The sequence below is a fragment of the Sinocyclocheilus grahami genome, unplaced genomic scaffold (genome assembly GCF_001515645.1).
Source record: "Sinocyclocheilus grahami isolate Dianchi unplaced genomic scaffold, SAMN03320097.WGS_v1.1 scaffold221.1, whole genome shotgun sequence".
Classification (NCBI taxonomy): Eukaryota; Metazoa; Chordata; class Actinopteri; order Cypriniformes; family Cyprinidae; genus Sinocyclocheilus; species Sinocyclocheilus grahami.
In genome coordinates, this window is record NW_015505400.1 from 149,548 (window position 1) to 170,853 (window position 21,306).

General features: G+C 38.6%; 1 protein-coding gene across 1 annotated transcript; it reads right to left on the reverse strand.

Annotated features, from left to right (window-relative positions):
• Nucleotides 1–1,462: 1,462 nt before the first annotated feature.
• Nucleotides 1,463–21,076, reverse strand: LOC107596586 (uncharacterized). Its single transcript, XM_016287343.1, has 4 exons — nucleotides 20,908–21,076; nucleotides 20,593–20,821; nucleotides 20,278–20,470; nucleotides 1,463–2,533 (listed from the first exon to the last, which is right to left on the reverse strand). Exons 1-4 carry the CDS (start codon nucleotides 21,074–21,076, stop codon nucleotides 1,463–1,465), a joined length of 1,662 nt encoding a protein of 553 aa, XP_016142829.1.
• Between the last annotated feature and the right edge of the window lie 230 nt (nucleotides 21,077–21,306).

The window sequence follows — 21,306 nt, forward strand, 5'->3', positions numbered from 1 at the left end:
GTTACCTCTTTTGGATTGTGGATTAAAGACTCTTTATTTTAAGTTTATCCTCGTCTCTGTGTTATTCGTTTTGCCACAGAAGGCAACTGTGACAGTAATACATTTATAAGTAAAATAAATGTCTAATATATTTTTATTCATTAAATGTTATTTTAAAAAATCCCCTCCATGTTGAAGAATATATTTGAAAATATACAGCTATAATATAACTAAACACAATCATAAACACAGTTTTGCTGCATACAATGTAAAACATTACTAATAGGTTTGTAGTTTTAAACATCTTTTTACTGATACATCCAAGACTGACAAGTCATTTTTGCACTCAACATTAGTCAACTAGATGACTTTATCTTGGTGACAAATCAGCACAATTCAGAAAACTGAACATTTAAGTATGCAAGGCATAACAAAATATATACAAGATGAACATATATGTATGATTTTTAGTGACAACACAAAACTCTCTGACAAAAGACAGATGTGATTACTAAGTGTTGTGTTCTTTTAAACTACCGTTCAAAAATTTGGGATCAGACATTTTTTAAATAAAAATCATTACTTTTATTCAGCAAGGATGCATTAAATTGTTATTAAAAAGTGACGGTGAAGACATTTATAATGTTACAAAATATTTATTTTTCAACTAAATGCTGTTCTTTTGAACTTTCTATTCATTAAAAGCACTCAACATTAGTCAACTAGATGACTTTATCTTGGTGACAAATCAGCACAATTCAGAAAACTGAACATTTAAGTATGCAAGGCATAACAAAATATATACAAGATGAACATATATGTATGATTTTTAGTTTTTAACACAAAACTCTCTGACAAAAGACAGATGTGATTACTAAGTGTTGTGTTCTTTTAAACTACCGTTCAAAAATTTGGGATCAGAAATTTTTTAAATAAAAATCATTACTTTTATTCAGCAAGGATGCATTAAATTGTTATTAAAAAGTGACGGTGAAGACATTTATAATGTTACAAAATATTTATTTTTCAACTAAATGCTGTTCTTTTGAACTTTCTATTCATTAAAAAACACAGTTTCCACAAAAATATGAAGCAGCACAACTGTTTTCAACATTGATGATAATAATAAAAAAAAATTCTTGAGCAGCAAATCAGCATATTAGAATGATTTCTGAAGGATCATGTGACACTGAAGACTGGAGTAATGATGCTGAAAATTCAGCTTTGTATCACAGGAATAAATTACATTTTAAAATGTATTCATATGGAAAACAGCTATTTGAAATGGTAATATTTTACAATATTTCATGTATTTTTGATCAAACAAATGCACCCTTGGTGAGACTTTTTTCCAAAGTATTAAAAAATCTAACCAAGGCCAAACTTTTAAACAGTAGTGTATATTTCATAAAGCATTTAATGCACAACAGATTTTTCATTTATACATTCAATTCAAACATCCTATCTACTCACTGTCCACTCGTCAAAGTGCAATATCTCTGTTATTCTGTCCTCCTCTCCAGCGGTTTCTCAGTTTAAGCATCAGCCTGCTGATGGGCTCAGTGTACTGCTTGTTGGCCAGTCCCAGTATGAGCGGAATGATGGCCATGCTCCCGATTCCCGTACAGGACATGATGATGTACAGAGAAGAGCTCGGCAAGCTCACACCGGTCTGCAGCATCGTCACGGACATGAGCTGGTAGATGATGTATGGCACCCAGCAGACCAGGAACGTGAGGGACACGGCGGCCACACATTTGGCGTAGCGCAGGTTAAGCTGCTGCTCCTGATCCGATGGCTGCTGCTGCTGCTGCTGCTGCTGCTGCTGAAGACGGTCCACGGCACGGTGAAGCTTACAGATGTTCTGCAGCTGCTTGCGCGCGATCCACAACACCCGTCCCATCATGGCTACAATGGACAGCATGGCCGGCAACACCAGTCCGCACACTTCCAAATAAATGAAGGCCTTGGGAAAAACCTGTTTGTAGGAGCAAACCTCATCCTCTTTGGTGGAGTTTTGAGACGTGGTTGATCTCAAGAATGTCTCGTTTGAGTCGGAGCTCTTGTTAGAATTGGGTTCCACCCAATTATTCCATCCAAAAGCGGGAAGTGATGCATACAGCAATGGCGGGAGCCAAACGGTCAACAAAGCCAATGGGAAGCAGCGGTGAACCCAGAACTGGCTGTGGTGGAGCGGGCTGACGATGCACAGGTAGCGTTCGTAATGCACCATCACCAAATTGAAGAGGAACGACAGGAACAGAAAGTTGGGGAAGATGTACATCACCAAGCAGTGCTTGAAATCCAGCTGCCGGTCAAGCGTCATGTGGGGAATGAAGGGCAGGGTGATGCCGGTGCACAAGTCAGCCACTAGCAGGCTCAAGAAGAAGTAATTTGGGGTGTTGTGCAGCTGACGGTTGCAGGCGATGCCTATTATGATGAAGAGGTTGGAGAAGATGATGATCGAAGACAGCGGCACTGTCAGATAGAAGATCAACTTCTCTCTGCTCAGCTTGTCAAGTGGATCCATGATGGAGAGCTGTTCCCCGCTGGACTAAACCAGACTTAAACCTTCTCCATCCACTGTGAGGGTGAGTCCTGGAAACATAAGAAATACATAGTAAACAGGTCTCGCTTAATATATCAGTTCTGTTGCTTGTGCACATAATCATTCATCTCACAGCACTACTGGCTTGTTTTACTTCTCTTTTATATATGAGAGTGAACATCTGACCCACTTGAAATGGATTCACGAAATAGGACACACACACACACGTAATTTATTCTTGTGATGCAAAGCTGAATTTTCAGCGTCATTACTCCAGTCTTCAGTGTCACATGATCCTTCAGAAATTTGCTACTCGAGACATATTTCTTATTACTTTGTTCAAATCATCTTTTTTTTTGATGAATAGAAAGTTTAAAAGAGTTTTGTAACATTTTTGATTTTTTTAACATTACAAGTGTTTCTACTATTACATTTGACCAATTTAATGTCATTTCTGAATAGAAGCATTAATTTCTTAAAGGGGTCATAGGATGCTACACGCACTTTTACAAGTTGTTTGAACTGAAATGTGTGTTGGCAGTGTGTGTACACAACCACCCTATAATGATCAAAATCCGCCCAGTGTTTTTTTTAATCTACTAAAATCTTTACCTCCTTTCTCAAATCGAGCCGATCTCAGATGCCTGTATGTGTGACATCACAAAAACAGGCCCCTCCCACGATACTTTGATTGACAGTGGCGTTTCAGCACAGACTGGACTGGCGTCTTACCTTAGACCTGCTCTGAGTGAGCTGTCATCAGTCCGCCATTGTTTCACCGCCAGAGCAGATGTAGACAAGAGTGACTCCTAAGCGATTGAGGTGTTCTGTTGTTGGATGTAATAATGAACATAGCAGTTGTCATTTACTCCCGACATCTGAGCCACTGAAGACACAGTGGATTACATTTGTTTCTGAAGGGAATGCGCCCCCGATCTACCTAAATGTGTCTATGTTCGCGCAAATCATTCGTGATCCAGCTTCACCTACAGAAGTGTGTAAAGTTTTTTTTTAACGAATCTTTGCAAATCGCCTTTCCAAATAATGTGCTAATTAGCAAGTTTCACGATGAATGCAGCTAAAGTAAACAGTCCCTCAGAGAGCGGCTCGGAAGAGAGGGGCGGGGTCACCAGAGCTCATTAACATTTAAAGGAAAATGCTACAAAAAACACTTGATCTGAAAAGAGCTGTTTTTGACAGGGTAAAAAAGGTGTTTTTTACACTACCATTAAGAAATGTTAACCAAACTATGTTGCAGACTTTTCATTAAGACCCTAAAGAATCATATCAACTTGTGGAAAATGGGCATGACCCCTTTAAAACAAAACAAAACATACTAACCCCAGTCTTTTTTATGGTATTGTATATTTCCAAAAGGGAAAAAAGCAGCATTAAAGTATAATAAATGTAGTTCATTTGAGCTCATATATTAAATATATTTCAAGTCTTTCGAAGCCATTCGATATGAAAAATTAGGTCATTGTTCACTTTTTCTGTGTGACATGCAAAATGACAATTGCTGTCAGTGACATCAAACCTGCCGTGACATGTCTAAATCCACCAGTCTCTAATTGAATTTTTGCTTTTAAATTTAATATAATAATATAAGGGTGAGAAAATGATGCCAAAATGTTCATTTTGAGTGCAATTTGGAATGCATTATGCCTTAGATGCATGCACGTGTTTATTACTTACTGTATGTATTCAATCTGCACCGTCCCTGCTGTACTCTAACAGCAGGGATGTATGAGAACAACATTCAGTTTGCTGAGAAAAAGCAGGCGGGCGACAGTCAGGCTTGCTTTGCCTGGTGCCACAGCAAACACATTTATCAGCCTCTGTGTCATTTTCCTGAGGTTCCCCTTGGATGGCCTCATCCCTGAGATATGCAGCGTCACAAGTGCAGAAACAACGAAACACACACGTCGGCGTATACACACGCTCCTAGGAAAAACACATAAAAAGAAGTGCCGGTGTTACGTAATTAAAGACGCATTGTGCTGGTTTAGATGGGGTGAGGCATGTGGACAGGAAATGGACACTTGGACATTCTGTGGCTGTTTTCCTGAGTGGTCAGAAGTGAAACACAGTTATGGATGGAAGACATCGGTCATCTGATGTCAGATTTCCAGACAACTGACAGAAAGAGTTATGGTCACATAACAAACAGTTTCCAAGCATGCACGATTGTCCGAAGTGTATTTTTGGCCATGTGAGAATGTAAAGCTCTTAAAGGGATAGGTCACTCCAAAATGTAAATTTTGTAAATTTTTTCTTCTGTGATATATATATATATATATATACAGTATATGTATGTACAGGTGCATCTCAATAAATTAGAATGTCGTGGAAAAGTTCATTTATTTCAGTAATTCAACTCAAATTGTGAAACTCGTGTATTAAATAAATTCAGTGCACACAGACTGAAGTAGTTTAAGTCTTTGGTTCTTTTAATTGTGATGATTTTGGCTCACATTTAACAAAAACCCACCAATTCACTATCTCAACAAATTAGAATATGGTGACATGTCATTCAGCTAATCAACTCAAAACACCTGCAAAGGTTTCCTGGGGAAGGCCAACAATTCACTAAAAATGTTTTTTTTATTGGTCTTATGAAGTATTCTAATTTGTTGAGATAGTGAATTGGTGGGTTTTTGTTAAATGTGAGCCAAAATCATCAAAATTAAAAGAACCAAAGACTTAAACTACTTCAGTCTGTGTGCATTGAATTTATTTAATGATGTTTAGAATAATAGCTTATATGTCACACCAACATAATACACTATGTCATGAAATATTAATAATTAAACTTTTGCTTTAAAATGGCTACTGTCTTGTACAAATAGGTGTGAAACAATCAAAACATCAGCTGTCAGACAAGTTGGACAACACAGTTACTGTATGTGTTTTGGCCTCAGAAACACCAGGAGCGCAAAGGTTGATGGTGTCATCTCATAAAGCCTATTTTTCTTCCCAGTAGCTTTTCAGTGGACCTCTGTTGTAAATATATGCCCAGGAGCTATAAAATGAGAAAAATGTTTAACCACAAATTTTATACATGCCAAATGCCACAGTGACAAGCATTAAGAGCAGGAAATAGGGTAAAGGCCAAGCACTTCACGTCAGCCAAATGACTTTACTATGGCTTTTTGCAGTAGGATATATCTATTTGACAAACACAAAACTCAAGGTAATTACTATAAAAAACCCATCATACAAAATATCCATGAGTGCCGAAACAATATATCCTACTGTTGTCTTTAAATCACATGTTGGCAGTGTGTACACCGTATGCTTCAATTATTTCTTTACAAGAAACTGTACTGTAATGTTTGTTTGTAGTGGGTTGCACTTCCCTGTATTGCATGTGAATCTTTACACACATAATACAAACTCCGCTTTGTTTTATTATTTTGTGGTTTTATTTAATCTATTAATCGAGACATAGATGGCTATAAAATTAATCCTACATTTTTGTGATATGATCTGTGATATAAGCGATTATATTTATCACCAGTGCACTTTGATCAAATATTATTAGGCTAGAGATTTTTACTTAAAAGTGCATTGATTGAGCATTTAACTTCACAATTTTTAACATTTACAATATTTACTATCAGAGGCAGTTTTGCAAAGGAACTGAGTTTGATGAGTGTACAGCACCATCTAAAGGATAGTTTAATGAGTACAGCACCATCTGGAGACGTGGTTTGTAACTGGTTAACTTTGCAACGGGTTAACTTCAGTATAACTGATGAGAGCTATTCGTTAGCATCCCGTTCAACTCAATGGTACAACACGTGGTCCAATTGTACCTCCCATTTATCGATATTGGCTAGATAGCTTTCTAAATTACTCATTCCATTCTGAAATTTCATGTTAAAGAATTGTGTTGATTTTAACACATTAATTGTGCATCTTAACGATCAGTTCTCTTAATCTCATATAGCATATAATATATGATCATTTATATTCATTCATATTTGTTTGGATAAAATCAACTTAAAAGCATCTACCATTCTGCCATTATATCTTTGGCCATATCATATAGTCTTAATAATAATAATACATAAAATAATAATTAAAAAAATAATTAAAAATAATAAGTAATACTTATTACAATTATTGTGCACGTTTTCATGAGCTCTTAATTTAGAGGCTAATTCGGAATATTTGTACTTTATTTTAAAAAAATAAAAAATTTATTGAAAAGTGATTTGTCTTTGCAGGACAATTTAAGTGAACTAGTGAAAAAAAAGAGAAACAAATATTTAAAAAGTAAATAATACAATAAATACATAATTAAAATTACAGCATCTAAAACATAATCTAACAAATATAAATATTAGCCTAAAATCATCAGTCCGAATGAATGAATGGACGAATGAATAGTTTGGTAGTTTACCAATGTCCATGTTTCTTGGTTGCATGTTTTTACTCTTTGGCCAATAGAGGGCAGCCTTTGACCATGTTTAAATTTAAAGTAACTTTCTAGAACATTGTGCATGGTAACACAATACAGTAAAATAAAATATAAATATTTAACATATAAATAATGAGAGCTTCTCATATAAGCTAGCTGAGTTCATTTATTAAGTCTTAATAAATATTAGACACTGTATTATGGAGTTATTTTGGGATATTGATGAATGCATGTGCAATCCTGAGAATTTGTATTGCACTCTTATGGTTCTGATGACTCTCCCTGAAAATCTTAGTTTTGTAAAGGCAAAACAATACACAATATCCTGAAAATTGAAGCCTGAACGACAGTTTACACACCCTTAGGTCTTTGACTTTATCCATTAATTCAATTTAGCATTAATTGAAAGAAGCAGCAGCAGAAGCAACCTTGACTTGTATTGTGTTTTAAGCAAATTCCCGGTGTCCTCTTGAAAGGCCGGTTGTATATCCATAGAGCATGAGACCCTCGTTATAACTTGACCCCTTTGAAAGGGCTGCCAAATGTCGGCTATGAGTCAAATTCCTCACATCATTGGCTTTTGCGTTGGGATTAAAAGGATGATGGTTAATATGATGTAATATAAAAATATGATGATTTTAAATGTCAGCTTTCTTACAGGGGTCATATGATGTTGCTAAAAAGAACATTATTTTGTGTATTTGGTGTAATGAAATGTGTTTATGCAGTTTAAGGTTAAAAAAACATTATTTTCCACATACTGTACATTATTGTTTCTCCTCTATGCCCCGCCTTTCTGAAATGCGTAGATTTTTATAAAGCTCATCAGTCTGAAAAAGCGAGGTGTGCTCTGATTGGCCAGCTATCCAATGCATTGTGATTGGCTGAATACCTCAAGTGTGTGACGGAAATGTTACGTCCCTTACCATACTGTGATGCCTTGTCCCGGCACGATGAGACAAAAACATTAAAACCCATTATAAATGAGGCATTTGGTTCATCACGCCACGTAAACATAAAACTGTCTGCATTTGTGATCGGAGAAATGACAAACAACAAGCCCTACTCTACACTGCTCAAAACTCGCGTTTGAATCATCATTGGCAAATTCTTTAAATATAAAAAACGTACTTACAGTCTCTGAGTCAGAACAGCCGGCATTGTAGTCTACTCTCCCAGGATCAGGAAACAGTCCTCCATAAAATGTGCTGCACACATCTGAATATTTGGGTTGAAGTGTTCTGGAACAGTGTTGTAAATACAACTTAACCACTGATTTCTAGTCGTGTCCTCTTTTGGAAGACCAAACAAAGTAGTTTCGCTTTCACAATGAAACACACAGCGTCACACACAGCGGGCTGAGTGAGCAGAGGCGGCGAATTCGACGAAGGAGCGGCCGGAGGGCTTGCGGCAACCACATGTGACGACCCCGGGCTGGACTCCGCTTCGTCCACAGTGAAAGCCGATCCGGCGATCCACAGCGCGAAGTTGATGTATTTCCTCAGCGACCAGCACGGATCAGCCCTAGGCGTGACGAAGCGATATCGTCCTCTTTTGGAAGGCCAAACAAAGTAGTTTCGCTTTCACAATGAAACACACAGCGTCTTTACGACATGGCGGCGGCAACAATACTACAGCGAGAATAAAAGTTATGCCTTCTTTCTTTGCGTGAACATTTGGGCTGCGTTATGCAAATCTTCCCACATAGTGAGGTAGACATGTGGGGGCGTGTTAGAACGAGCCATTTTAGGTAGGCGTGGTTGACTCTTAACTTTTATAAAGAATATCTCTTTGGATTTGAGACTTCAGTCTTTGCAACTTTACAGATCTTCTTTATGCACAAAGAGCTTGCAACACTCCAGAGAGAAAGGAAAAATTGAAATCGCATCGTATTATCCCTTTAACACCAAACACAATTGTGTCTTAATGTCCTCCCGTAACTTGAGCTTAACCTTTGACGGGCCGATTCCTGAATCTGTTTTTCTCAGATACTGCCTAAAAGTGGCATTAAAATAGCTAAGGCGGACAGCAACAGTAAGAACATTGTATTATATAAGAACATTGACTGATAACATGCAGGGATTTTCCCCAAGATGTGAATTTTTTCCTCCTCCAGACAACTATTGTTAGTCTTTGAGACAAATTAACTTGAGATTGTGTTCAGTGTGTTTGTCCATAAACTATAAAACGGAGACAAGTGTTCATACAGATTTTGATCTGCAGTGCTGTGTAAATGTGTTATAGTAGCATGTCTTGCTTAGTTTGACTGGGCATCTCTGTCTATCTATCTATCTATCTATCTATCAATCTATCTAAACTTAGAACAGTTTATTGAACCTTTGACTTCATTAAAAAAAAGTTTGCATTTGAACATTTGAACATGAAATACATTGAACATTTTTTCAAGTAAACCTAAGCTGCTTTAATCCAGTAAATGTTAACTTGAAATATTAATAACAATATAAAGGTTGTTCTCACGTTCACGTTACAAATCTGTAAAGATTTCACAGCAAAAAGACATGAACCACAAGCTGAAGCAGGATGTTTTTAAGATTATACTAAAAGGCCTTTTACTTGCTAAAAAAAAGTCTACACTATCAATCAGACAACAGAAGGCGTGTAGCAGATTGTGAACAACAGCAGTTTTAATGAAGCTGATCATTTAGAGGCCTCAGAAATGCACATATCAAATATGATACAGCAGGCTTTATAGGGTTATGTGCATTTGTAGTTTGTATAATGCGAAACATAATTCATTTTCTTAATACATATGGTCAGAACAGAGGTCATTGATATTACATGAAACCAGTGAGGATAAAACACATGCGACTGCTGAGCTGTGGAATGAGTTGAGTGTAATTCAGTCATCAGTTACAGGATGTTCTGATTCACGTCTGTATCAAATGGCACCCTGGGAATGTTGGGCAGTCACAGACGTCCCCTCTCAGCACCTGCGAATTTAAGTGACAGAGGAAACCCAGACATGACACTGGCCCAACCCCGGATCTCTCTTCCACAGAGGCCTTTTTGTGGTTCTCTGGCCCCTAGGAGTTCTAGCGATGGGCATCGGCCAGGTATCTCAGAACCATTTCCTTCTTTCCCTGTTCCCTCTCAGATTACAGCTAAGAAGAAAGCGGCAAAGTGTAAAATGGTGGAGCCGCTTTTATGTTTAAAAATATAATATTAAAGGAATAGTTCACCCAAAAATTTTATTTTTCTGAAAATTTACTCAGGACATTTAAGATGTTGATGAGTTTGTTTCTTCATGGGAACAGATTTGGAGAAATTAATGTAGCATTACATCACTTGCTCACCAATAGATCCTCTGCAGTGAATGGGTGCCGTCAGAATGAGAGTCCAAACAGCTGATAAAAACATCACAATCCACAATCCACACCACTCCAGTCCATCAGTTAATGTCTTGTGTAGTGAAAAGCTGTGAGTTTGTAAGGCAAGGCAAGTTTATTTATAAAGCACATTTCATACACAATGGTAATTCAAAGTGCTTTACATAAAAGAAAGTCAAATAATCATAAAAAAAATCATCACAACAATAAAACAAGGAATTTAAAAACATTGAAAATTATTTAAATTTAATTTAAAACGGTTAAAAATAAAAAATGATTATACATAAAATACAGTGCAATCAGTTGGAATGTAGCACAGTGCTCATTCAATAAATGCACAATTAAAAAACAGATGAGTTTTGAGTCTTTATTTAAATAGGAATGTAACGATTCACTCAACTCACGATTCGATTCGATTCACGATTTTGATTTCACGATTTTATTTTATTTTTATAAAATGAGATTTAAGATAAATTATAAACAAATGTGTCCTTTTATTATTGCTTGGACAAAATGCTGCATGTTTCTTACAGCACTTGTATATTATTGCTCTTTTGTTGGCTTTGATTGTTTCTATTGTCCTCATTTGTAAGTCGCTTTGGATAAAAGTGTCTGCTAAATAACAAAATTTATATATAATGTAAATGTAAATAACAAAACTAAATTAACATTTTAAAACAAGCCCCAAATCAAATAAATAACACAAATAAAATAAATATCGTCATATAAACAAAATAAGGCTTTGCCTGTGCTCTTTTAATCATTATCTAAACAAAGATGCTGCATACATGCAACAAGAGGATTTTTTAATCTAAATTTCATTGCATCATTTCTAAATTTGAAGCAAAAACAGAATGGATTGACTTCAGTTTTGTGAAACTATACATAAAAAAATATCTGCATGAAACACAGCAGACGAGCGGAATGAGACGCAGATTCACTCTCTGCCAGCAGGTGGAGCTTAAAGTGTTTCCTTGGTTTCCGCTGTAAACAAAGCAGCGCTGCACTTATGAACTTTAATATGCATTATACAGAGGCAAGATGAAAAGAAAAAATACCATCTAAACTTTTCTAAAGACAGTAAGTTCCCCTCAGACATACATTCATATAAACTCCTACCCCTAAATGAATCGCGATTTGTTTAGCATCTCAACCGATTTGAATCATCACATATTTGAATCGATTTTCAACCGGCTCGCGGTTAATCGTTACTGGTGGGATATGCTCAGATTTTCTGGTTCTAGCCAGAATCCTGGCAGCAGTGTTCTGGATGAGCTGCAGCTGTCTAATGGTCTTCTTGGGAAGGCCGGTGAGGAGACCATTACAATAGTCCACCCTGCTGGTGATAAAGGCATGAACAAGTTTCTCCAAGTCTTGACTGGAAACAAAACCTCTAATTCTTGCAATGTTTTTGAGATGATAGTATGCTGATTTAGTTACAGCTTTGACATGACTACTGGAACTAAGGTCTGTCTCCAGAATCACACCAAGATTCCTGACTTGATTTTTAGTTGTTAGACCCCTAGAGTCAAGGTATGCATTCACCTTGAGAACTTCATCTTTGTTTCCAAATGCAATGACTTCGGTTTTTTCTTTGTTTAACTGAAGAAAGTTCTCGGACATCCAACTGTTAATTTCATCAATGCATTGGCAGAGGGAGTCAATGGGGCTGTAGTCATTTGGTGATAAGGCTAGATAAATCTGGGTATGATCAGCATAGCTGTGATAAGCAACTTGGTTCTTTCTCATTATTTCACTTAGTGGGAGCATATACAGGCTAAACAAGAGCGGTGCAAGAATTGAGCCTTGTGGGACTCCGCATGTCATGGACGTCCACTTAGACTTATGCTCTCCTATACTCACATAATAACCTCTCCCTTCTAAGTATGACCTGAACCATTTGATTACCATCCCAGAAAGCCCGACCCAGTTTTCCAGTCTCTCTAGAAGTATGTTATGATCGACAGTGTCAAACGCAGCACTGAGATCTAGTAGTACCAGCACTGATATTTTGCCAGAATCAGAATTTAAGCGAATATCATTTATTACTTTAATGAGTGCTGTCTCTGTGCCGTGATGTGGTCAGAAACCAGATTGAAAATTGTCCAGGTTTTCATTTGAGTAAAGTATTTGTTCAGCTGATTAAAAACTACTTTTTCAATAATCTTGCCTATAAAAGGAAGATTTGATATTGGTCTATAATTGCTCAATATGGTGTTATCAAAATTGCTCGTTTTCAGAAGGGGCTTAACAACTGCAGTTTTCAGGGAGTTTGGAAAAGTCCCAGAAAGAAGTGAGGCATTCACCACTTCTAAGAGATCTGCTTCCAAACAGTTAAGCACCCTTTTGAAAAAATATGTGGGAAGTGTGTCAAATAGCAGGTTGACGATTAAAGGTGCTGTACTATTTCTTCCAAAATGTTGCTATCAATTGCTCCAAAAGCAGACATAGTAACTTATTTTTTAAATTGCGTTCGAATCTGTCTGACCTCTGCATAACTTGAGGAAGTGCTATTTCTGCACTTCACTTTTCTGATATTATTGTTCTTCTCAGAAATGAAGGAAGCAATTGCATTTGCTGTCAGAGAGTATTTCACTGGGAATCTGACTTGGGGGGTTTGTCAGTCTCTCAACAGTAGCAAAAAGAGTGCGCGTGTTGTTTAAGTTACTGTTTATAAAGTTTGAGAAGAAGGTCTGTCTAACTTTTGAGTTAAAGGAATCAAGGAGAAGTTCAACAGAGTCTGCAGAAATGCTTGGTGTTAAAGATATAGCCTTCATAAATAGCACACTAGTGTTCTCGTTAATGCATCTCTTTCTGACAGAGACAGATCTATGTTCAGTGGTAGCAGAGATCAATATATCAAAGAAAATACAGAAGTGATCAGATAGTAGTGCTACATCCTTAATAATAATGGATGATTCCCAATCATAGTTATTAATGTTGTGCACTGCTGTTTGAGTTTATCACTGGTAAACTGAAGCGCTCTATTAACTGAACCAAATGCATTCTATGTGAGATAAATCAGATATACATCAAATAAACACAATATTACAACGTACAATTGCACAAAAGGCTGCAAACGAACAGCGCGCGTCTGAAGTGTCTCTGAAGGAAATAATGCATTATTTATCGGCTTAAAGATATCGGCCAAATTTTCTTATCGGGCCGATACCGATAACAGAAAAAATTAGCATTTATCGGCCGATACCGATATGGTGGCCGATATATCGTGCATCCCTAGATGAAATGTTTAGACCTCTATCTGATGAGTAAATCTAGAGTGTGTCCTCGACTGTGTGTGGGTCCATGCACATGGTGAATCAGGTCAAAAGTGTTTAAAACAGTTATAATGTCTTTTGTAGTTTTGATTTCTGCATTATCTTTGTGAATGTTAAAATCCCCTGCAATAGCAAAGGAAATCATTGATAACATTTCTGTGAACTCTTCAACAAAGGCTGGAGAGTATTTTGGAGTCCTGTAGATAATGATAAACTGAATGCGTGGAGCACCTTTCAACACAATCTCTAGATATTCAAAAGACAAGTACTGACCAAATGACACTTGCTTGCATTGATAGACATCTTTAAATAGAGCAGCTACACCTCCACCTCTCCTAACAGTCCTGCAGACACTCATGAAAGTAAAGTTAGGAGGGGCTGTTTCATTGAGGACTGTTGTACTGCAGCTGTCTTCTAGCCATGTTTAGTTTAGAAACATAAAATCCAGGTTGTTTGTGGTTTTTAAGTCACTGATCAGAAATTATTGATTTTTTAGTGAGCGAATGTTTAAAAATGCTAACTTGATGGCATTACTTTTTGTCTCTACAGCAATCTTAGTTTTATGCATAATAGGCCGCAGATTAGATTAGTTAGCCGTATGGCTTGAGAAGGCCTTAGACGTTCAATCACATGATAAAACAGAAATAGAGAAAGCTACAGGCACACTGGGTTCTGACTGAATGTTGCTGCTACCATAGTGGGTACCCAAAACATATCACTGACAGCTGCAGTTGTTTTTGGTTCACCTACAGCAGATGGAGGGTTTGGGCCCTGGCATTGTGACAGGAAGCTCTCACAGGAGGAGGAGGGCGAGCTGGGCGCACAGGCTTTCCTGGCTGTTTTCTAGAAAGTCGTCTTTGGGTGCTGAGTCTTGGAGCTGTTCTGATAAGTCACAGTCTGTCTGTGATGAGCTCTGTGGGCAGGGCTCAGCCGTGATGTCCATGAGCAGTGGTTGTTTTGGCTGCGTGGTCTTATCAGTGTCCTTGTGGGATGTGTCAACCACATGATGACTCAGAAGCTGATATGAAGTCCTGTGGTCACTCATACTCTGTCCAGGTATGTGTGTGCCATTCAGGTTGAGTGGTTTGGCACACACTACTGAAGGATGATGGAGGGAGAAGTAGATATTGTCCTTTAGCACTCTTGCACGAAGTTTGTTTGGGTGGAGGCCATCCAGTTTAAACAGTTGTCTATGGCCCCAGAAAAGATTGTCGATGTCGAAGTTGTCGATGAAGTTCACTCCTTTTATACTGCAGGTTCTTTGTAGCCAGGTATTCAGCCCAAGCAACCGTGAAAACATGTGAATTCCCCTTGCTGGGAGTGGTCCACTGATGAACGACTGAACTTTGAGTCTTCAAAGTTTTTCAAAGAGTTCACTAAAATCCTTCTTAAGAAGTTCTGACTGCTCTTTCCAAATATCATTCTTCCCCATATGGATGAAATTTCGATTTGCAGTCTTGTGCTTCATTAGAATGTTCCGAAGTTCCATGTTCACATCAGAGATGGTTGCTTGAGGAAAGCAGCATGTAGTTGTAGTCCTGCTACTGATGTTTCTGATAATAGAGTCACCCACTATCAGAGTCCTGGGCTCGGCTGCGCTCTGAGCTGAAAGCCGCTGTCTGTTCGACCTTGAGTGCCTATTTGTAGCAATGTTAGCTGCTGGCTGATATGATCCATATTCAATCACATTTGGGGATTCCTCACCCACATTCATTAATGCTTCAAATCAAGATGTATAGGTGGTGGTAGAATACCAGTGTTTGCGAGCCTTGTCATAGCCGTAACTGGGGTAGAGGATGCTACTGTAGCAATATGAGATAGTCGTGACAATCTGATGTCTCAAGTGCCTTTGGGTCTCGCTCACTGTTTGTGCCATCGATTAGTGTGTCGATCAGTTTGGCTTATTCCTCTACACTTGGTATTAACTGTTGAGATTCACTAGATTCACAGGACTCACCGGCTGTATGCTGAGGGGGTCCGTGACGACGGTCTGCTGTGTGTTCCGCCTGGTTTGGAAGTTCAGCAAGTAACTTTGTTTCAAGAACCACAATCCTTTGTAGAAGTTTATGGCAGTTCATGCAGCAAGTAGATTCCACGAGGCATTTTCTTTCTCATCTGTTTGAATGTAGGCAGCTGTGTTTTCCCGTCTTCAGAATGCAAGCTGCTGGCAGTGGGAGGCAAAGAGTCTTCTTTTTCGTAGTATTATTCCAGTCCTGAAAAGTTTTTAGTTTGTGTTTCTGACAAAAATGTGTTGTTTGAGCACTGTGCTGATCTGCTAGAGTTAGAATTTTAGAAAAATCTGAGAAAAGTACATAAACAGAGAGCAAAGCATGAAGCAGTAAGCAAGAGCGTCCGAACAGTAGCAAAGCCGGAAGCAAAGTCCATCACAAAACAAATCCATCAAGATGTTCCAGAAAACAAATCCAGAAACCGGAAACAAATCCATCATATAATGTCCAGAAACAAATCCATAACAATATGTTTTAACTTTAAACTGTTGCTTCTGGACTGTTTTGGGCTGTTTTGCTGGTAAACTGTGCTTGATCTGTGCACATTTCTCTCCTGATTCAGATGAGATGACATTTTTACTGGAGAAAGCAATATTATGGATTTTAATTTAATTTTTTTAAATAAAATAAAAAAATATATATGTATTTTTTAATTTTGATTGAACTGTACCTTTAAATTTAACAGATAACGTCCAGGCAGAAAATTAACAATATATTTTTCATTTTCTTTCGTTCTTTCGAGAAAATCATGTACAAGACAAATCATCATGATACATGAAAGTACCATCAACTTGACAAAAGGGAATATTAGGAAATATTGTACCATATGCTAGATTACAAAAATTCTTATATAATGCGAAAAAAAAAAAAAATTTCAGCATATGGTACAATATTTCCTAAATTTTATTAACGCAAACTATAGTCAAGTTCAGGTTCTTGTTATACATATAAAATGGTCTTGTTACAATATTAGTCTGTTGTACAATATTGTTCTAATATTACAATCACATTATGGTAACCTAAAAAGGTTAAAAAGTCACAGCAACAAATTTGACTGTAAAAAATAGGAAGTCATGAGAGTGATGTAACAAACATTTTCCTTAATAAAAAAAAAAAAACTGGGGGCAGTCGTGGCCTAATGGTTAGAGAGTTGGACTTGTAACCCGAAGGTTTGCGGGTTCGAGTCTCATGTCTGTCAGGAAGTGTTCACGGTGTGTGTGTGTGTGTTCACTACTCACTGCTGTGTGTGTATGCACAAATTCCGAGTATGGAACAACATCCTTGGCCACATGTCACGTCCTTTCCTTTTAAACGTCACACGAACATCAGCTTAATGCTACCTAAGTTTGGCATTGAGGCACAATGCCTCTCTTATAGCCAGTCTGCCCAAGGGATAGACTGCTCAAGACTTATTGTTCGCCTAGGGCACATTATCGGATTATCCCAATTCCAAATGAAGGGGAAGAGTGAAGAGTATTGCAGCAGGGCATGATGGAGCATTATGTCAATGTGCTGGAACACTTTGAGAGGAAAGAAGCCCAAGTCCATCAAGCCAGATGTCCAAATGAATAACAGCCCCATTCCAAGGTGATGTAGGATTCCAGAGAAAAGAAAATGAGGAGAGCGTGACGAAAAAATGTAAGCTCTGTCTGCTCAAGACCCCAACACAAAACAAAACATGACGAGGCCTGTCATTCTCCACTGTTGTGGTATTACCATCCCTCGGAAAAGTCGGGCAAAAGAATGTACACAAAGATCAATGACAACAACTTAAATGCTGCCAGCCTAACCTTCCCAAAACATGTCACAGGTAGAAATGAAAGGATTTTCTGAGCTTCATTTTCTCGCACGGTACTAAAAAAAAAAGGAATATTGCCTGCAGGACCAACATACTGGCTCCAAAGCGCCAACAGTAACCAGGCAAAGGGCAAAGCTCATATGTATTGTGGTCAGATAATGATTCCAGGGGTCTCTGAAATATAGAATCTTACATAACCCGTTCTTTTAGAATATAATAGAATAATAACTTAATATCTCGTATGACTAATCCTTCAGTGGTACATTGTATATCACCTTTCTATATTCTTCCATCAGTGTGCAATAGTGTACTTTGCCACCCAAGTCACCTTTTATCTGGGACATAAAAGGTTCTGGAAGGTGTGAAAGAAAGCATGAAACACACGGTACTGTACCATTTTTATGTGGTAGCTATAACTAATCATTGAGTGTGAGGACTTATGCTACAAATGCAGACCGTTAGGATGACACAGAACAATAACACTGATAAGCAACCTATCTCCACTGCAATCTTTTTAGGGACTATACCAGAAGATTGCTTTCAAGCTGTGGAATGTGGAGTTTCATCTATAGCAAGTTTATTGCTTTGAAAACAGCATAAACGGGAATGATTCTCTCTCACACACACACACACGCAAACACACAGCACTGGCTTATAAACACAGTATAGATACAGTCAGGAACATATAATAAAATGGGGTCATGGCTTAGTGGGAAAAACAGAAAAATACTGTAGTCAGTATAGTTACACATGAAGAAAAGACAAAAACATTGGAAAGTTATTGTTTCTTTTTTAAATGTCATATAAAGTAATTAAAGATACTAATACAAATATTAGAATATTTTTATATTTTAAATTTATATTATAAATAAAAATTTTTACAAAAGAGGTCAAATCAATAAAAGAAGAATTCCCTGACAAGATAAGATATGCATGTAGAAACATCTGTGACAAATTTTACTTAGATTTTTTTGTACCAGTTTTTGTGTATTGTGTATAGTGTTATTGTCACATCAACAGAGGAAGAGGACAACTGGGGTAACGTAAATACAAAGTCTTTATTTAAAAGATGTAAGTGAAGCAGCAGTGCAAGCAGGTGAGTGTCCAGTTCATAGAATTCTTAGGTGACTTAGCGGAGATGATAACTGTCCTATGGTCATTGCAGGTGCAGGATAGCAGAGCAGTGTTAATTTCGTTAACGAAAATTTTTTCTGTGACGAAGACGAGACGTTGACGAGCTAAAACTAATATCTGATGATAAAAACTATGACGAAATTTATGCCGCGTCCTCGTTAACAAGACGAGACGGGACTATAATGTTATTTGAGGACTACCGGACATTCAAAATACATCCTATAGGCTACTGTCTTGTCCTTAAAAATGTGCATCCCTGTCATTGGATTGCAATTGGATAAGGGGCATTCGAATATCTAGTCTAAGTCCATAGACTGTGATCTAGTCTCAGTATGGCAGCCACAGTGGATGGATAGACTACCAAAATGCGAACTAACAATCTGAAACAATAGAGCCTTTCGCACCGCTTTAGTTCCAGAACTAAATGTACAGTACTAAAGTACTGGGACGATTTTGCGCGAACTATTTCCCAGGAAAATTTAAAGGGTTGCATTCGCACTGACAGTGTGTACTAGGAAATGACGTAAGCCGGTCGACAGCAACGTCATTTGTGTGCGGCGTTCAACAACGGAAACAAAGAAGAACAACGTTAACAACAGGAAGATAAAGGATGCTGTGATCGAAGCAGTGTTTTTGTTGTCTCGCGGGTTTCACAATAATGGACATGGAATGTCGACGTATACGTAAAGCGATTGAAAGAACAGAAAGGAGGACTAAGAATCTCCAACGACAACTGGCAGTGGTACATTTGCTACAAGTGCCTTTTTTGTATCTCTTTCGTATTTGTCTAGTCTTATTCTGCTTCTTTTTCAAAAATGATATATATATTAAATATATTATACATGAACAACTATTCATTATTCACTAAGTCATCATTTTTTCAAGTTTTTCCAAATTCAATACTTGATTCAAATTTCTCATAAGCTTAATTGATTTGGTCTAAAGAGAGAAGAATAAATTACTATTTTTGTTTGAAGACTACAAATAAAATAGCTACCAAAATAAATGTTGGTAACTGCAGCTTGACTAAAAGATGACAAAAAAAGCAATGACTTTTCGTCGACTAAAACGATGAAAGACTAAAATGTGACTAAGACTATTAAGCATTTTCGGCTCAAGATAAAGACTAAGACTAAATCAAAAATGCCTGTCAAAATTAACACCGTAGCAGAGTGGATGAGAGGGCTGTGAGAGGGAGTGACAGTCAAGACTGTAGCAGAAGACAGGCAAGTATCCAATGAGGTAGTCAGAAACAATGACAAGCCCAGAAAATCTGTGTATGTGCTGTGCTAGTTTAAATAGATCTGTAGATGAGGGTAATGGCAGACAGGTGTGTTGATTGTGATGGGTGTGCAGGTGATGACCAGAGAAGATTATGGGAAGTGTAGTGTGTAATGGTGACAGGCTTGGTGACTGGAGATGGGGATCGTGACAGTACCTCCCCCTTCTGGAAGGCGCAACCTCATACCAAAAGGAGTCCAACCAGGGAGGGAGGGCAGACGTCCAGGAGCTGTGGCAGGTAACGGACAGGTGAATAGGGCGGTGCTTGCAGGTTAGGACACCTCCTGTGCAGCACCAACAGTTCAAGTGACCAGGGAGGCGCCAGCCACTCAGAGAGCCAGGGAGGTGCTGGCCATTCAGGTAGGCCAGGTATTACTGGTAGCTCGGGACCATAATGGATCAGATGGGATTGAGGACTCCATCAATGCAGCAGGCAGAGTTAAGAACCACCAAAGCTGATAAGGGAGGGCAGGAAACCTGGGCAGGGTAGTCAAGACTAAAGACTGCCATGGCAGAGCAGAAGACTGCCACGGCAGATTCGACAGGACAGAAGATTTCCACAGCTGAGTCGAAGAGCACGAGGGTGACCCAGGCGAAGCCGAAAACCACCAGGGTGGAGCAGACAGGATCGAAGATACCCATAGCAGAGCTAATGACCACCAAGGTGGATCTGGAGGAACAGGAACACAATGCACAGCGAGATTAGCAATGGCTTTAGAGGCCATGTCCAGGCAGGCCGTCAGACTTGAGACCGTCTGGAGTGCTGGCTGGCTTGAGACAGATTGGAGTGACAGCTGGCTAGAGATGGGCGTCTGGAGTGCCGGCTGGCTAGAGCCGGGAATCTGTAGTGCAGGCTGAGGCTTAGAACTGTCCACCTTGGTCGTATTTGGACAGACAGAAGACTTGGGAATGATCTCGATGGTCACTGTCAGGCAGACAGGAAATTCAGAGAGCTCAAGGATTACATTCTTGGACATGACTGGGTAACTTGGGAATTCAGAAATGGCCTCCCTGGCTGAAACTGGACAAACAGAGAGTTAACTGACCACTGCAGTTAAAATTGGACAGATGGGAGGCTCCAGGATGGCTCTGTAGATGAGGCAATACCTGCAGAGAACTCACAGGTCGGCATCGACAAAAGAGTGAGCTCTGAGGATTGAGTGGACTCAGGAGAGAACACATGGACATGAGAGTGGTATGTGGTCCAGACACACATTATGGCTACCGTTGCAACAGGGAGAACTATCAAAGACAGAAGGGACTCCGCATCCTCCATGTTGGAAACCACCTGACTGGGCACTGGTCCACAGACTATAACCTCAGGAGACTCAGGTCTAGAATTTATGACTGCTCTGTTAGTTGAGGATTGTAGTGTTAGTGTGGGTACTGGGCTGAGTACTGTGATGAGAGCGGGCATTGAGTTGAGCTCTGGCACAAGAGCAGGCACTAGACTGAGCTTTGGGGCTGGAGCCTGCACTGGACTCTGGTCAGGGGCTGGAGCCCTCT